The following is a 14,514-nucleotide window of genomic DNA, read 5'->3' as shown; positions in this document are numbered from 1 at the left end:
AAATGACACCATCAGATTCAGCGTATCAGAGAACCCTACTGTAGAAGTTTCAAGCTCCTATCTACAAAAATGTGGAATTTTGTATTTTTTTGCCAGAAGACAAATCACGGGTGCGTGTTTATTTGTTTGTTTTTTTGTTTTTTTTTGTTTTTTTTTCCCAGGGGTCATCGTATCGACCAAGTGGTCCTAGAATGTCGCAAGAGGGCTCATTCTAACGGAAATGAAAAGTTCTAGTGCCCTTTTTAAGTGACCAAAAAAATTGGAGGGCATCTAGGCCCCCTCCCACGCTCATTTTTTTCCCAAAGTCAACGGATCAAAATTTTGAGATAGCCATTTTGTTCAACATAGTCGAAAACCATAATAACTATGTCTTTGGGGATGACTTACTCCCCCAGAATCCCTGGGGGAGGGGCTGCAAGTTACAAACTTTGACCAGTGTTTACATATAGTAATGGTTATTGGGAAGTGTACAGACGTTTTCAGGGGGATTTTATTTTGTTTGGGGGTGGGAATGAGGAGAGGGGGCTATGTTGGAGGATCTTTCCTTGGAGGAATCTGTCATGGGGGAAGAAAAATTCAATGAAAAGGGCGCAGGATTCTCTAGCATTACTATAAGAAAACAATGAAAAATAAACATGAAAACGTTTTTTCAAATGAAAGGAAGAAGTAGCATTGAAACTTAAAACGAACAGAGATTATTACGCATATGAGGGGTTCTAAAAATACTTTAGCATAAAGAGCGAGGTATTTAGGAGGAGATAAATACCTCGCTCTTTATGCTAAAGTATTTTTAGTAATTTCAACTATTTATTCTACGGCCTTTCTGATTCAGGGGTCATTCTTAAAGAATTGGGACAAAACTTACGATTTAGTGTAAAGAACGAGGTATTAACGAGGGTACAAACCCCCTCATATACATAATAATAATTAAAGAATATAAAAGTTTGTTACGTAAGTTAATTCTAAAGTTACGTATATTTTTTGCTAATAAAAAAATTCGTTAAAATTAAAATTAATAGTTGCCTTTTTATGTAACCGAAAAATTGCATGGCAACTAGGCCTCCTTCCCCATCCCATATTTCTCAAAATCGTATGATCAAAACTAAGAGAAAGCCATTTAGCCAAAAAAGGAATTAATATGCAAATTTCGTTTGAATAGTTTACGTGTGGAGAGTCAAAATCAAACATGCATTAATTCAAAAACGTTCAGAAATTACATAAAAAAAACTAGGTTTTTTTAACTGAAAGTAAGGAGCGACATTAAAACTTAAAACGAACAGAAATTACTCCGTATATGAAATGGATTGTTCCTTCCGCAGTCCCTCGCTCTTTACGCTAAAGTTTGACTCTTTGCCACAATTCTGCTTTTTAAAACAATTAAAAGCCTTAGCGTAAAGAGCGAGGGATTGCGGAGGGAACAATCCATTTCATATACGGAGTAATTTCTGTCCGTTTTAAGTTTTAATGTCGCTCCTTACTTTCAGTTAAAAAAACCTAGTTTTTTTTATGTAATGTTCTACAGGCGTAAATGACTTCCAGTTAATTTTGTTAACGGAAACTTTTTTTTTACAGATGATGGTTTTTTTACGAAACGCGAAGCTTTTGCTGAAGCAGAGCCTGAGCCAGATCCAGCTGAAAAGGAAGAGCCAAAAGAAAGATTTTTTGGTAATTATTCTTTACCTAAAACTTAAGTTAAGAAATGCGAACAGACCAACAAAATACCAACAGATCGAATATTAAACTACTTTAAATAGACCAACTAATATTTGTTTGCAAAAAAAATATATAATCAAAGCAAAAGCTAATCATGAAAGTAAACGATGATAACATGAACAAAAAAAAATAAACGAGAGTGATTAATTTTTGTGGAAATAATTTTATAATTCTAATAGGTTAATAAATAGGTATAATAGGTTTATAATAGGTTTATAATGCGGAAGTTTTACCTTGACACGTTCAGCTGTTCCAAAAATATTGTTCATATAAGCTTTTGACACCCTTTTCAACTTAACACTCTAAAATTTACAAGCTGTTGCAATTGAAGTAGCAGTTGGAGTAGTTTAGTAGCAGTAGTAGCATAAGAAAAAGTAGCAGTGGTATAGGTGTTAGTATTGGCATGCATATATTACCTTTTTGCTCTTGGTATGATAAGCCGTTCCAAAAATATTGCTGATACGACCGTATCAGTAATCTGTATACCCATAGTATGTTTCGATTTAATTCAAATTTCCCCTCAACGTTTCCTCAATATCCTTAGCCTTAATAGTACTCACTACAGAAGTACAAGTTCTAGTGATAGTAGTGGTAGCAGTAACAGTACTTTTGGTAGCAGTTGAAGCAACAGTAGTAGCAGTAGTAGTAGTGTGCAAATATTGCATTTTTGTTCAATTGATTATCTCCCTTATTATTTCCTGAAAATTCAAAATTAATATACTCAGTCATTCCTGAAGGACACCCTTTTGACAATCTATATACACATAACATGTTATGACCTAGTTTAACACATCCCCTTCAACCTTCACTGGAAGACTGATCTGAATGCCCTTTGTAATTTGGAAAAGTAGAAGTCAAACATGCAGAACTTTTCTCAGTAACATATACTATATGTAAACAATGAACAAATGCATAACTTTCTGCCCTTGCCCTGAGGCTTCGGGGGGGGGGGGGGGCTGGCATCCCCCAAAATGTAATTACTGAGCTTTTCGACAATATTGAACAATTTAATGTCTCAAAACTTTTTTGGATGTTTGTTAGGGAAAATGATGGGTGTAGTGGGGGAGGGGGTTCTCTCAAATCAGTTTGACTCTTAAAAGGACACTATAAATTAAATCATTACTAGAAAAAGTAGGAATGTCTTATTTATGGAATAATGGTCTTTGTTCTAGTGATGTACCAACATATTTAGAAAGCCAGGTATGATTTATATTAGAGAGTCAGGAAATTCAGCATTGGCAAGGGCTGGTTTTAGATTCTATAAACCTACAACATTATTATCAGGCAAAACCTCGTTTTGAAGAGGAAGTTTATTTTAAATTTAATTTACCGGTTATGATTCAACGTCGTTGATTCAGCTTAGGGCGAATTGTTTTCCAATCCAGAACAGGCAAAAACTTTCGACAAAAATAAAATGATAGCTGGTCCTAATAGGCGGTATGTTTGTCCCCTTTGTAATGATGATGATGAAGACTTGGATCATTTTCTCCGGAAATGCCCGGTGCTCTTGGATTTACGGGAAATTTATTTGCATGGGATTAATTTGATGCTTCCGGGTATTATGCAAAACAGTAACCCAACCACAATATTTCGAATGGGAGTGTATATAGATAACTCCTTTATAAGAAGAAAAAGTTTTATATTACTAATTGCTTATGTTGTTAGATTAAGCACTTTTCGCGTTGAATTCTGTATTTTTTGCGTGTTTGTAATTCGTACTGTTGTTAATTTCCTTGCTTGTTTGTTATTTATTTACATTTTTGTGTGTATATGGCCCATGGGTTTTTGAAATACACTTATCTATCTAACTATCCGGATTTTTCAACTACGTTGAAAAAAGTGGTTATCACAAAATTTTGAGTGAAAGTGTTTTAGGAAATGATGGGCGTGGTTGTAGGGTGGGGGGGGCATTTGCCTTCTGATTACTTTCGACTGATAACAAAGGCACTAGTCCTCTCAATTTCAAAACTAATGAGTGCTTTTTGAAGTTTCTACGTCAATTCTTTCTATAAAAACCTTATATACCCCAAAGGCATAACTTACAACCCTTGTTCTGAGGGCTTGCATATTCAAAGACATAATTACCAGGCTTTTCAACTACGTTGAACAAAATAACTACATCAAAATTTTGGATCAGAAGTTTTTGGAGAAACGGAAGACGTGGGGGAGATTCACCCTCTGAATACTTTCAACTATCAAAAAGGGTACTAGCCCTCTCAGTTTCCAATCAAATGGGCTTTTTTTGAAGTTTCTACAACAACGCTTTTTATAAAAACCTTCTATGCCCCCAGGGAATAACTTAAAACATTTACCCTGAGGACTGTGGGGATTGTCATCCTCAAAGAATGATTTCTGGACCTTTCAACTACGTTGAACAAAATGGTTATCTCAAAATTTCGCTTGGATGTGTATGAGGAAAGGTTGGGTTTGGGAGGTGGGTTAGTTGCCCTCCAATCACTTACAAGTACCAAAAAAGGGCACTAGTCGTTTCAGCGCTATTGCACAGTCTATGATATACAGTGTCGTATACTGTCCCAAATTTAGAAAGCTTAGATGAAATATATGTCTGTCAGATTGGTACTTAGTTATTACTAGCTCAAATTTATTTTTTAAACATATACAACTAGGGCACTGCCATGAAAATGAGTCCTTTTTGATCGCATTGCTATAGTTACAGAAAATAAGATTTTTAAATATCAATGGGTAATCTGTTCTGCTAACTTCTTCTCTCGGCAAAAATGGCTGACTTTCTCCACGGACAGGAAAGTGGATATCAGAATTATTCTTGCGGCGTGTGCGCTTCTGATAGCAAAGGGTAAGCAAAGGATCCCTAGGTGAAATTGAAATGAACCAAGTAAGCTACCCCTGCTGTTAGAGAACAAAATACCGCTCGTAAATAATTTAGTAATACAAACTAAATCCCCCCGAATTTACGTAGGTCCAGCGTGCAAAAAGTATGCAAGGGCTATTTGTCATAAAAAGAGTCATACTTAGCTATAGAAAAAAAGGAAGGACCTTTAATAATAGTAATAATAAAAAAACCTTTAAGGGCCAATAATAACAGCCTCATTGAATCCCTGTATAATACTGAGTGAATAGTCTGGATCCCATTTATTCTGGTCGTTAAGAACTTCTTAAGGAACTAAAGAACTAAGTATGCGGTAGCATAAAGAACTAAGTATGCCGAGTTCTTAGCTTATAGACTTAAGGTCTAGTATATCGGTGAATTAGTTCCTTATCGGAACGGTCACTTTGACTGATTTTCTATAAGATTTGGATAGTAATGATGGTATGTTGGATTGGGAAGAGAAAAGAGGAAAAACACTTTGGATATCAAAGTGATAGAGGACTAATTCAAGGGTAGGTGGAGTAAACATATGATGGTCGGTTATTCTTGAATCTTGCAAAATCAAACTTTGTGGGTAAAAACTAATCAAAAAGATCTAACTAAAAGTTTTTCAGCCCTTCGAATGACTGATCAACGGTATTAATACACAAGCAGCATACAATTTTAACCTCCACATAGGGGATGGGGATGAACAGGGATTAACTTTATCTGACAACAGTCTATATGAAGTCCAAAAACAATTGAAAAATATGCCCCAAGAATGCAATTGCTTCTTATTTCAACTCTCAATAATGAAAATTCTGTAGTAGCCATTTTTTTATAAGGCTTGCACTTACCATTCACTAGCTGATCAGTGACCGGTCTAAACCCTCTGAAAAACCTGATTAGCCCCCTTCGTATTTCGAGCCCCTGAAAGTGTAAAAAACTTTGGCTTAAGAACTTTTTTTTGTGTTTCAAATCTTCAAAGAATACTTTACAGTTATACTTTGAAGGGGATAAACTTGATATTGCTTTGAGGAAGCTAATACAGCAGATATATCTGCTAATATGGACTTGTCTTTTGTTTAAAGATTTTCCTTCTTAAATCATAGTACCCATCTCACAAGCGTCTCAAGGTGCTAATGAAATAAAAATACTCTGGGCTCATTTAATTTCTAGTTTCTGGTCGAAAAACAAGTCAATGCTACGTAAGGAGCAGAAATTTGGAACTTCATTATTTGAAAGTTCTTTCCGGGTACGAAATTGTCTATCAACACCTCTTTCCTATCTGTAAAACCATTACCATACCTTCTTATAAAATTATTGTCCTTTATGGCACTTTAATCCGATGTCCCAGAAGTCTTTCTCGATGGGAAAGAGAGTTGAGGACCTTAACAATTGTATATAGGGGTTGCTATATACAATTCTGTATGTAAATCCCTATCTGGGGTTGCATCGGTCTTTACGCTTAGAAGCTGTTTGACCATGTCAGAATTTATGTATTATATCCCTGACGAATTAACCTATCGATAGAAATAGCCCCCGCCCCCCTTTTATCATTTCTTTACGCCAAGACTCCCTCGTCAAGTGGCAGCACTTGTTCTGAAACGACAGCAGGTTTTTTCATAACATACAGGATTTGAACAGACTTTCGTTTCCAATGTTGTTAAAGGCTAGGATTCTAAAATATGAATAAGATCATGCAATATAGTTTTTCTAACCTGTTTGAAATTGACATTGTACCAGCTGTATAGATTTTTACTTTACTGGTGTTTTTTCTTCTTCGTATATTTTGGTATTACGACGAAAAAAACAGGTTTCGAGGTATTACCGATTTTATGAGTTCATTTTTCTTATAAATAGGATTTGAATTCAAAAAGTTCTATTGGTCCTAATATCCTACCTATCAGACCTAGTTTAAAAAAATCAGAAGTACATATTTGAGAGCCAGTCCTTTGGAAACACCTAAGCCAGCTAATAATTCCAGGGGCAAAAACTGTGCTAAAAAAATCACCTTTGTTTCAGGTTTATTTAAACGACCAGTTACAACAACTTCAACCACTTTGACACACACATCTACTTCCAAAAGACCTGGTAAGTTTTCTCGCAGTTTAAGGCTTATTTTACAGTTAAGCAAAATTAAGTACATAAGGTCTATTTTCATCTAAAAATTTAAAATGTAACCTACTCATTAATTTGAAAAGAATTTTTTATACCGACAAATGTTAGATAGGTCATTTTTTAAGATACCTTGCTACTTTCCGGAGTGTCAATTCAATGAGAGGGGGCAATTGACCCTATATCTCATTGACCCCCCCCCCTACACACATTTTGAAAACAACTGTTTTTGGTATTTAATGCGGTAAAAAATGATCAAAACAAAATTACCCCTTCTCTCGATTTTGATAAGAACCTCTTTTTAGAAAACAATCCTCCCTCCCAACTATTTTTTAGTTGAAATCCTTAGACTTCTGGATAGGAATATTCAGACGCCAGCCTGGTATGCAGGGAATTTTGGTTATGGTGATTGTAAACTGACATTTTTTTTCAAAATAAATTTAAAAAGTGTATACAGAAAATGCAGACACACAAATCATATTATCTCTGACACTAAATTATAAATAGAATCCTCCTATATAACTGCAACTAAATAAATCATAAAAACGAAACAATTAAATTACATCTCTTCTTATTTTTCAAAAATCAATCCCAGCCTTTCAACGAATAAAAAGGCTCATCACTTCCTTCGTTCAAAATACTACGCAATTTCATTTTTAGACACACCCGGATATTGAAATTTAAACCCCTCAGAATCACCCGTTCCCTTCTTGTCTCACCTTTAGTAAATATCTGAAGATCACCAGGTCAACAAGGCTTAAGAATAGTGACATTATGGTCCTCTGAGGATACTGCTACTTTTCAATTCAAGACAGAAAGGCTTTTGAAGTCCAATCTATTTTTCCATAGTTAGTGCTTTTATCGGCAAAGGCCATTTTACCTAAGAGATTGCCTTCTCACCTGATGAAAATACGAATCCACCAGTTATAAAATTTATAACTAATTTTTTCATTGTATTTAGTTGTTCCTGTTTCCTCAATAATTTCTTCAAATTACTACTGAATTTTCTGCTTATGCAGTGACTGTGTTTCTTCCAAAGCATTTAATAAGCACTTAGGTATCCTATAGTTTAATAGGTCTTGAATATCTAGTGTTTTACTGCTTTTAAAAGTACTTTTGGTATTTTATCACACCGCAAACCATAAACTTATTATTCAAGGATACAATTTTTGTTTTCTCTAAAACTGTACAATTTTCAATGTTAAGTTCTGTATTGAGATTCAGAATCATATTATTAACAATGGCTACTACAATTTCTTGTTTTTACGTTGCTTTAGTTGATCCCCATTTATATTTTGATTGGACGCTCAAGTTCCTCCCCAAGAAAACGTAATTTCCAGTGCCATCTAGGTTTAGCCCATAAGATCCTAAATAAAGCAAGATAGGCCTAACATTTTAATTCTGTTTGCTAGAAATTTTTCTTTTTTTCTTTATTAATTAAAAAAAAATTTTCCGAAGAAGAATTTTTTCACAGAAAAGTAAAGGCCATTTTAAACTTACGATCAGCAGGTACAAATATCTGTTAAAATTCAAACTCAAAACAACCAGAAATTACTATGAAAGAATAAATAAAACCCAAAACGAACGGGAATTAAATAAAAAATCATAGCAAAAAATGTACAACAAGTAATAATATAAATCAATGAATAAATCTTAAAGCGAGCAATACTTAAATTGGATTGCAAATTAAACTTAAAATGAAAAAAATTATTTTGCTATTGAAGTATAAAGTAAACCCAAAACGGAAAGAAATCAAATAAGCAATCAGTGCAAACCAACATGCAATAGATACTAATATAAATGAATCTTAAAAATAGTGAAACTTGAATTGAATATGCAAATCAAGCTTGAAACGAACAAAAGTTACTACAAACAATGAGTTTGGCTATCGCCTCCTTCTCTCACTGTACACATATTAAGCCTACTACGTCACTGGCGCTTTAATGAAAACCAATTATATTACAATTTTTTTGTACTTAATATTGAAAATTAACATTAAAATTACAGTAGAATTTTGAACTGATGAGCTTCCAGGAATTAATATCATTATACATTAAATATTCAGTTTAATCTATTAGTTCTTTCTAAAACGTTCAAGACGAATACAGTTTCACTACAAACAAGAGTTTGGATACTACCCCCTTCCTTAACTGTATAAACCTAAAGCCTACTGCGTCATTGGCGCTTCGCTGAAAATGTATTAAATTACAAATATTTTCTTTTCCAGTTCTTATAGCACTGAAAATGAAAATAAAATTACAGTGACAAATAAACTCTTGAACTGACGGATCTTTCAAAATTACTATCATTATGTATCAAATCCTCAATTTGAAATTTTTATACTTTCCAAGACTGTTCCAGACACATATATCTTTCAGTAAAGCGCCAGCGATGCAATCGGTTTTAGACTTTTACGGTGAGAGAAGGAAGCAATACAAAAACTCTTGTTTATAGTAATTTTTGTTCGTTTCACACTTGATTTGCATATTCAATTTAAGTTTTGCACATTTTAAAATCTATTTATTGACTTATATTAGTATCTATTGTTTGTTTGTTTGCATTGATCATTTATTTAATTTCTGTTCGTTTTTTATTTCATTTGTACTTCAATAGAAAAATATTTTTGTTCGTTTTAAGCTTTACTTGAATTAATCTTTGATTGCAAAAAGTTTCAAGTTTTTGAAAATTCCTAATTTCAAAATTAAACTTTTTTTTCAACATCAATCGTTCATCAAAGCAGCAAAACTAGTATCAAAGCAACTATACTCCAAGCCTATGAAAGAGCACCAGAGCTTTAAATCTCCGATTGAATGAGCTCACTCTCAAGTATCTAGGATTATCTCTTCTATACTGAGTGGCTGGGGAAAAAATAAAGTAACATATTTAAGGCATAATGGTAATTACTTAGGCAGAGCAAGAGCTATGCCTGTGATAGGGAGCAGAGAAGAGCTTGGACATTCCAGTCCCAGCCTACAGGTATATAGGCTTATACGACCTCTCCTTCTATAAAAACCTTATATGCCCTCGAGACATAACTTTAAATACTTGCTCCCGGGTTCTGGGGGTTTGTGTCAACCTCAGGGTTTTATTATCTGATTTTTGAACTATTTTTAACAAAATGGCTATCTCAAAATTTTTATCGGAGAGGTTTGGGGAAAATGGGCGTGGGGGGGGGGGGGTACTAATTACCCTTCGATCTCTTTCGACTCTCTGAAAGTGAACAAGAACTTCAATCAAATGAGCCCTCTTTAAAGTTAATACGAGCATCCTTTCTATAAGAGTCATATGCCCCAAGGGCATAACTTACAACGCTTGTCCCCGGATCCTTGGGGGTTGTGTGGGACTCCAAAGTTATAATATCTGATGTTTGAGCCATTGTTTACACAATGCCCATCTCAAAGTTTTTTATCAGATGTATTTGGGGTAAAGGGGTGTGGAGGGGGGGGGGGGTTGTTGCCCTTCGACCTCTTTTGACTCTGAAAAAGTGAACTGGAGCTTTCAGTTTCCAATCAAATGAGCCGTTTCTGAAGTTTATACGAGCATCCCTCCCACTAGAACCTTATATACCCCCAGGGCATAACTTACAACGTCTACCCCCGGGCCCTGGGTTTTTTTTACAACGGAGTTTTTGTAATCTGACCTTTGAAGTATTTTTAACAAAACTGTTATCTCATAATTTTTATCTGATGCTTTTTATGTTTATTGGAATGAGCTCCCTCTCAAGTATCTAGAAACCGTCTCTTCAATACTAAGTGACCGAAGTAAAAATAAAATAACATATTGAAGGCAAAAGGTTATTTACTTAGGCAGAGCCAGAGCACTGACTCTAATAGGGAGCAGAGTGGAGATGGGACAATTCAGTCCCCCTGCAGGTATGTGGGGTATTAAAGAGGTAATTAGAACTTTCAATTTCCAATCAAATGAGCCACTTCTGAAGTTTATAAGACCTCTTCCTACATAAAAACCTTATATGCCCCCAGGACATAAATTAAAACACTTGCCACGGACTCTGGGGGGTTTGTGTGAACCTTGAAGTTTTTATTATCTGATGTTTGAACTATTTTTAACAAAATGGCTATCTCAAAATTTTGGTCGGATGGGTTTGGAGAAAAAGCGTATGGAGGAGCTAATTGCCCTTTGATCTCTTTTGACTCTTGAAAAGTGAGCTACAGCTTTCAATTTTCAATCAAATGAACCCTCAGTCCATGGTGGTGTATGTCAAGGCGGAGTGTTGTCACCTTATATTTTTAAGATGTATATGGCTGTGATAACTGCCAAGATCTCTCGGACGTATTTTACGGGGTTTACTGACGTGTCATATATTGATTACGCAGATGACATTTCTCCTTATCAGTAGATGCAAATCTTCCTGTCCCGCACAGTTCAAAGGGTTAAAAAGGTTTCCTTGATATTGGACTAAATCTGAATCTTGAAAAATGCGAGTATATTTGTTCTAACGGTACCTTGCCGAATACTCCTCTTCAAATTAAAAATACATCCATTCCCTCTGTGGAAAATTTTCGGTGGCCTGGTTTAACAATATGTAAAAATATTTTGTTCTTCCGTCAGACTGCAATATCTAAAACTTGTAAAAAAAAAGTCAGATTTGGATACTCTAAGATTGAGTCAAACCGGTTTAAGTATAATCCAAAGGCTCTGTTTCCTTTTTATCTAGTTTTTTGTGATCACTCTGTACTTTATCTTTCTGGGAGCTTCATTCTACTGAAAAAGAGCGACTTATGTAAACAACGTAGATGTCACTATAAATACTGTAAATACCTGCTTTATCTACCTCTATCATATCGAATTCGGAAAATAATCCGAATATACAAAGCTCCCGATATAACTGCAGAACTACAGGAGCTTCATGATATGTTATCGGCACAAGCATATCGACGGCTTACCCCATATTATGAGCTCATCCGTTTGTTCTATTGACCTTATTCCTTGTTGATTTTGTTGTACTTATTGTGCTGTACCTTAGTTCTCATCCGTATGTTCTGTTGATTTTGTTGTACAAAATTGATATGTTTTTTTCTTTTCTGGTGTTGTTTTCTATTCTAGTGTTTATTTTGTTTTCTCTCTTTTTACTCCACTATCCTCACATTGTTTTGTGCAGTGGGTTATAAATAGATTATTATTATTATTATAATTATTATTATTATTACGATTATTATTATTATTATTGTTATTATTATTATTATTATTATACAAGATTCCCTTCTATAAGCACCTTATATTTCCCCAGGCATAACTTACAACGCCTGTCCCCTGGCCCTGGGAGATTATCGGATGTATTTGGGGAAAAAAGGGTGGGGGGCTAGTTGCCTTCCGATCTCTTTTGACTCTGAAATAATGAACTAAAACTTTAAATTTCCAATCAAATGAGCCCTCTCTAAAGTTTATACGAGCAGCACTTCTATAAGAACCATACTTGCCCCCAGGGCATAACTTACAACGCCTGACCACGGGTCCCTGGAGGTGCGTCAACACCGGGGCTTTAATTATCTGACCTTTGAATTATTTTTAACAGAATATCTATCTCAAAATTTTTATTGGATGAGATTGGGGGAAAGGAGCATTAGGGGAAAGTTGCCCTCCGATTTCTTTTGACTCTTAAAAAGTGAACTAAAACTTTCCATTTCAAATCAAATGAGCCCTCCCTGAAGTTTATACAAATATCTCTATTTTTAATAAAATGGCTATCTAAATATTTTCTGATGCCTTTTTTTGGGGGGTGGGGGGTGCGGAAGGAGGGAGCTAGTTGCCCTCCGATCTCTTTTGACTCTGAAAAGTGAACTAAACTTTTAGTTTTCAATCAAATAAGCTCTTACTGTATTCTATGCGAGCATCGCTTCTATAAGAACCACAATTGCCACCAGGGCATAACATTTTACGAAGAGCAAGTGAGCAATCCCAACAAACTTATGTAGAAAAGCTCCAATTTTTAAGTCCCTCGTTGATAGCAAAAAAAAATTGTTAGTTATTTTGATCTTTGCATACTTTTTTGGTAGATGGCGCTATTGCACTAGCACAGCTGCAGAGCCCATCTACCATGTTTAGCTTAATAGTGCCCAATATATGTGTGCTGGTTCGTCAATGGCGTCACCAGTTAAAGCAGTGGCTATTCTGACAGTTTTCTGTGCCATCAATATGCAAATTAAGTACAGGAAAGATACTTTATTTGACTTTTTTCACCCCTGTATACGGTGTCGCCATCTACTTTTTCGAACTTAGTGACTTTTAATCTTCTGACGAAGCCACCAGATGCCGCTACCGTCCCTTTTTTTAGATGTCAGCACTGTTCACAGTAGAGCTACTTCTAAACCTCCCATTAATGACTATGCCAATGAGCCGCCTCCCATCCTAAGACCTGTTCCTTTTAACGCTCGTCGTGGCCTTCCTAACTTCCTCGTTTGCAACACTAGATCGCTGTGCAACAAAACAGAAGATTTTGAAGCTGTTATTCGCCACAGTTATTTTTCTTCTTTTTTTTGTGTGTTAGTTTGTTATTTAGCATAGTGAAGCAACGCAAATTAGCTGTTAGCTACAATGTTGTTTAAATAAACCTATCTCTCTCTCTCTCTTCCTCTCTTCCTCTCTCTCTCTCTCTCTCTCTCTCTCTCTCTACTTAGTGACTACGTAAAAAGACATCAAGTATTAATAATATTATGTTGTGTTTCGGTAACATTAGGGGGGAGATGGTATTCTCATATTGTTAGTTTAAGTTTTATCGTTCATTTGTAAAAGGAAATCATAATTGGCTATATCTTATCAGAAAGACAAATATTGACAATGCAGTCTATTGACACTACTAACCATAACATCAACACTTTTTTTCTGATTTTAAACATGTGAGTTGTAGTTTCAATAAGGGATGCAGATATTTTTGATGCTTCCTCGCATACTAAAATAGTCTATGTCTTAATTTTATATTAAGTTTCCCTTTTCAACTATTTCATTTCTTCTTTTTATTTTTTTGATACACAACACCGACCTAGTGATGATTCCATATCTCATTTCAGCATAAACAATCCACCCTACTTCCAGGGCATGGTAGCGGATTCAACTCTGGCCACGGTGGCTTCAATCGCCCAGGATTCAACCGTCCGGGTTTCAATCGTCCTGGCTTCAACAATGGGCTTAATCGGCCTCTAGGCTACCAACCAGGTTCTGGATACAATGGAGCTAATGTTGCTTTCTCAAACGTTGGCCCCAATGGTCGTCCTGCTCTAAACTATCAAGCCCCAGGACTCAGTGTAGATCTACGAAAGAAACAAAAACAAGGATAAACCCAATTTTTACATGACCAGTCTACTCCTTACAGATATTCTAATATTTTATAAATCTTATTTTGAATAACATATGTTGCATACCTTATACTTTAGTTCTTTCTGAACGATCAAAAGGCACCTAGTGAATTCAGTAGTAATCACCATTCATTTCTAAATATATCCTGCTCTTCTGGCGCCTTCATCTTTTTAAGTTTTCTCTTGCTGCCATTCCAGCACAATCCTGGTGAGCATATCGTGAAACACACAGATCAGTGGTATGTATATACATAAAATTTGAAAACCCCCTTTTTGGGGGAGGGATGTTTTCATTGAAAAATGTCTTTTTGGTAACTAATGCTTTTTGGCAATTTAATTCAAAAAATAATAATTACACCCCCTACAAAACATTTTGCTTCCCCAACTAATATATATATATATATATATATATATATATATATATATATATATATATATATATATATATATATATATATATATATATATATATATATATATATATATATATATATATATATATTGTGCGTGTGTGTGTTACTGGTTTGGATGAAGGGCACCAATTGT

The 14,514-nt window shown here is 35.0% G+C and overlaps 1 protein-coding gene across 3 annotated transcripts in view; it reads left to right on the top strand.

The window, feature by feature from the left end:
- Positions 1 to 14,038, top strand: part of LOC136026860 (uncharacterized) — a gene marked incomplete at its 5' end in the record, with an annotated part of 35,034 nt that extends 20,996 nt beyond the window's left edge. Inside the window, 3 exon segments of one of the 3 annotated variants that reach the window (XM_065703582.1) lie at positions 1,573 to 1,665; positions 6,566 to 6,634; positions 13,709 to 14,038. In XM_065703582.1, the coding sequence (XP_065559654.1) occupies positions 1,573 to 1,665; positions 6,566 to 6,634; positions 13,709 to 13,950 (404 nt within the window). 3 annotated transcript variants of the gene reach the window in all.
- Positions 14,039 to 14,514: the final 476 nt, after the last annotated feature.

The sequence above is a fragment of the Artemia franciscana genome, chromosome 5, assembly GCF_032884065.1.
Source record: "Artemia franciscana chromosome 5, ASM3288406v1, whole genome shotgun sequence".
In the NCBI taxonomy this organism is placed as follows: Eukaryota; Metazoa; Arthropoda; class Branchiopoda; order Anostraca; family Artemiidae; genus Artemia; species Artemia franciscana.
The sequence above is the reverse complement of the archived record's forward strand: the minus strand, read 5'-3'. Positions and strand labels throughout refer to the sequence as shown.